General features: G+C 35.5%; 1 protein-coding gene across 1 annotated transcript; it reads left to right on the top strand.

Moving 5' to 3' along the window:
• The first annotated feature begins 219 nt into the window (after nucleotides 1–219).
• On the top strand, nucleotides 220–2,543 carry LOC112734965 (uncharacterized). The gene is made up of 2 exons (XM_025784511.1): nucleotides 220–1,802; nucleotides 1,928–2,543. Exons 1-2 carry the CDS (start codon nucleotides 220–222, stop codon nucleotides 2,541–2,543), a joined length of 2,199 nt encoding a protein of 732 aa, XP_025640296.1.
• The last annotated feature ends 1,313 nt before the right edge of the window (nucleotides 2,544–3,856 follow it).

The following is a 3,856-nucleotide window of genomic DNA, read 5'->3' as shown; positions in this document are numbered from 1 at the left end:
GTCACGTTGCTGTATGAATAATATATTATTATATAGTATTGTGAATTTGTGATTGTTTCATAGTTATACATATGTAATAGTGATTGTTTCAACGTGTGGCAGGTTTTATAAAATTATTACTGTATTATACATAGATAATATTAAATATTATATTTTGTTAAATTGATAAATAAAATAATACTAATTATATTTATAAATATAATTTTTTTTATCAGAATAATGTCTTCTCCAGATTCAGAGTCAAGTATTCCTTCTAATTCTGTTATTCCAAATAAGTACGTAATTATTGAGAATCATGTGCCAAAACTCCCTCTTTGGATGTATGTCAAAATTTTAACTAAGAATACAAGTGTTGGTGGTGGAAACAAAAATTGGCAGTGCAATTTTTGTGATAGAGTATTTATAGGATCATATTCAAGAGTTAAAGCACATTTATTAAAGATAGCAGGAATTGAAATTAGTGCATGTAAGAAGGTGAATGCAAATTACCTTATAGAATTGAAGAAGATTGATGAAGAATCTACAAAAGCATATGAACGGCCTCATGTCCCTTTGCCTTCTGAAAATAGGCAAGTTACTCCTATCCCAAGTGCTAGTAGCACTACCTTTGACTTAACGGGAAAAAAAAGAAAAGTTGGTCCTTTGGAAAAAGCTTTTAATAATGAAGAAAGAGCTCAACTTACTGAGCTTATTGCTCGGATGTTTTATTCTTCTGGCCTGCCATTTCATTTTGCAAGAAATCCTTACTATATGAGTTCCTACACTTTTGCTGCAAGTCATGCAATATCTGGCTATATACCTCCTGGATACAATGCTTTAAGAACAACATTGTTACAAAAAGAGAAGGAAAATGTTGAAAGAATGCTTCAACCAATAAAAAGTTTATGGAGCTCAAAAGGGGTTACAATTGTTGCTGACGGGTGGACGGATACACAAAGAAGACCTTTGGTTAATTTTATGGCCATAAGTGAGGGAGGTCCTATTTTCTTAAAAGCTGTTGATGGAAGTCTAGAACGAAATAAAGATCGATTCTATATGGCTCGCTTATTCAAGGAAGCAATCAAAGAGGTTGGAGTTCAAAATGTGGTTCAAATTATAACTGATAATGCTTCGGTATGCAAAGCTGCTGGGTTACTTATTGAACAGGATTATGATAATATTTTTTGGACTCCATGTGTGGTGCATACATTAAACTTGGCCTTGAAGAATATATGTGCTGCAAAGAACACAGAAAAGAATGAAGTTACCTATGTTGAATGTCACTGGATCACCGAGGTACGTGATGATGCCGTTTTCATAAAAATTTTTATCATGAACCACTCAATGAGATTGGCAATCTTTAATGTATTTGTTCCATTAAAGCTTCTTTCTATTGCTGAGACAAGGTTTGCATCAACAATTGTAATGTTGAAAAGGTTCAAACTCATCAAGCAAGCTTTGCAGGAAATGGTAATCAGTCAAGAATGGAATACTTATAGGCATGATGATCAGAAAAAGGCTGCAACTGTGAAAGGTTTCATATTAGATGATTTGTGGTGGGATAAAATTGATTATATAATCAATTTCACAAATCCAATATATGAAGTTCTTCGAATTTGTGATACAGACTCTCCAACTCTTCACTTAGTATATGATATGTGGGATACTATGATAGTGAAGGTAAAAGAAATTATCTATAGGCATGAAGGTAATAGACAAGATGAACATTCTTCTTTTTATGAAGTGGTTTATTCTATATTAATTGACAGATGGACAAAGAGTAGCACTCCACTTCATTGCATGGCTCATTCTTTGAATCCAAGGTGAGTTTATATTTATTAAAATAATTATTTAAATTTTGTTATTATATATTTGTAATTATTATGTTTTAATGTTTTATACAATATATTTATTTTATTTTGTTATATATTTATTTTCTTTTGTTTAGGTATTATAGTCCACAATGGCTTCAAGAAGCTCCAAATAGAGTTGCTCCTCATCAAGATGAAGAAATTTCTATGGAGAGAAACAAGTGTCTAAGAAGATACTTTCCTGATATTGAGGATAGGAAGAAGGTTGCTCTTGAGTTCTCTAAATTCTCTACGTTTGGTGGAGTATTTTCTAGTTTTGACTCAATTGCAGATAGATGGGAGTTAGACCCACAATCCTGGTGGTCTAATTATGGATCTTCTGCCCCTCTTCTTCAAATGATTGCATTAAAACTTCTTGTTCAACCTAGTTCTTCATCATGCTCTGAAAGAAATTGGAGCACATATTCATTCATTCATTCTAAGAGGAGAAACAAATTGAATCCTTCTAGAGCTGAAGATTTGGTATATGTTCATACTAATCTCCGACTTTTATCTAGAATGAGTGAAGATTATAAAAAAGGAGATACCAGCACGTGGGACGTCAGAGTTGATGACAACAGTCCAGATCTGAGTGAGGTTTCGTATTTATCTTTAGATGAACCAAACATAGAAGCTGTGGTATTTACGGATGATGGACTTGGAGGAGAAGAAATTGATACATTTCTTGTTAGCGAGATGGCAAGAGTAGATTAAAATTTTTTATTTTTTTAATAATTACATAATTTTTAGACTTTTTTATGCAATTATATTTCCTCTTATATTTATAATATGATATTTTATTAATTTAATATATTATTTAAATTTTAATTCACAACGTATCCTAAACGTGTCGTATCTAATTTTTTTATAAAAAGAACGTGTCGGCGTATCCGTGTCGTGTCGTGTCCGTATCGCGTGTCGTATCGGTGCTTCCTAGCTCCTTACGACTTTCCCTTATCCTGGTTACACCCTAACGCACCTGGACATCCTTTTCCTGATGGTTCCGGACATCCTATACCAGCTCAACCTTTGAATGAGGTGGTACCTGAGCCTATCATTCCTGATGAGCCTGAGTTAGCTGGTGACTACGTATGTGTGATACCACCAGAGTGGGATTTTTCCCCTGAGCCGATCCCTGACTTTCCACAGCCTGATGAGTCGGCACTACCAGACGGTGGGGTAGCCCCTATATAGCGAACAGACCTGTGCTCGCGAATGGTTTTGTACATAGTGACAGCAGTGCTTCTGGTGGATCTGAGGATATAGTTGTAACTGCGGATGATGAGGAGGAGGAGGATCCTGAGATAGAGATAGAATAGGATGAGGAGATGGACGAGCCTCACGGTGATTTTCCAAACGGCCACGTCTAGATATAGTTTCACTGCGGAAGGGGCATTCTTTTGATAACACTCTAGTCTGACATTATCTATTAGTTAGTCTCTCACTTGTGTTAGTACACCCGAGAGCTAGGAGCTATACAGTGGTTAGGCTAGTCTGGGCGCCAGTTTAGCGGCTTTTTGTATAGGCCAGGCCCTGGGAGTGTCGTGTATATATTAGCTACGTAGGATGACGAGGATGTAAACTGACTTGATCTTGTGTAAACGCTACATGTTTTGTTATAGTGTACATGATGTATATTATCAGCTGTATTTCTATGTTTCTTTATACCGCTTTTCTATTACTCTCAATGTATGCTTGTTTATTTTACCTGAACATCCACAACAAAAAAAAAGAGTTACTCGTAAAATTGGCATCGCTCTAACAAGGAACAGGCTCATATATTAAATAATAAATAATAATTAGGAAGGATAAGTTAGTAACACTTAGCTTCTTGTATGACCATGGCATACTGGGAGTTGGGTCGTTATACAATACAAGCTCGTGCTTCCCGGGGTAGATGAGAGGGTTTGTTATATAAACTCTGACTTCCCTCGTGTACCTGAATGGATGTGGATTTACAAATCCATGTTCATGAGGCTGGGGATGCGACTTCCATTTTTCGAGTTTGTCCAGGCTTTGTTGAATCA

This window comes from Arachis hypogaea, chromosome 13, assembly GCF_003086295.3.
Source record: "Arachis hypogaea cultivar Tifrunner chromosome 13, arahy.Tifrunner.gnm2.J5K5, whole genome shotgun sequence".
Classification (NCBI taxonomy): Eukaryota; Viridiplantae; Streptophyta; class Magnoliopsida; order Fabales; family Fabaceae; genus Arachis; species Arachis hypogaea.
Note: the sequence above shows the minus strand (reverse complement) of the source record. Positions and strands in the feature narration are given on the sequence as shown.

Excerpts from the sequence above, each read along its gene's own strand:
- LOC112734965 (XM_025784511.1), top strand. The coding sequence starts at position 220 with ATGTCTTCTCCAGATTCAGAGTCAAGTATTCCTTCTAATTCTGTTATT. Across the intron at positions 1,803-1,927 it reads GCTCATTCTTTGAATCCAAG|GTATTATAGTCCACAATGGC; the intron begins GTGAGTTTATAT and ends TCTTTTGTTTAG.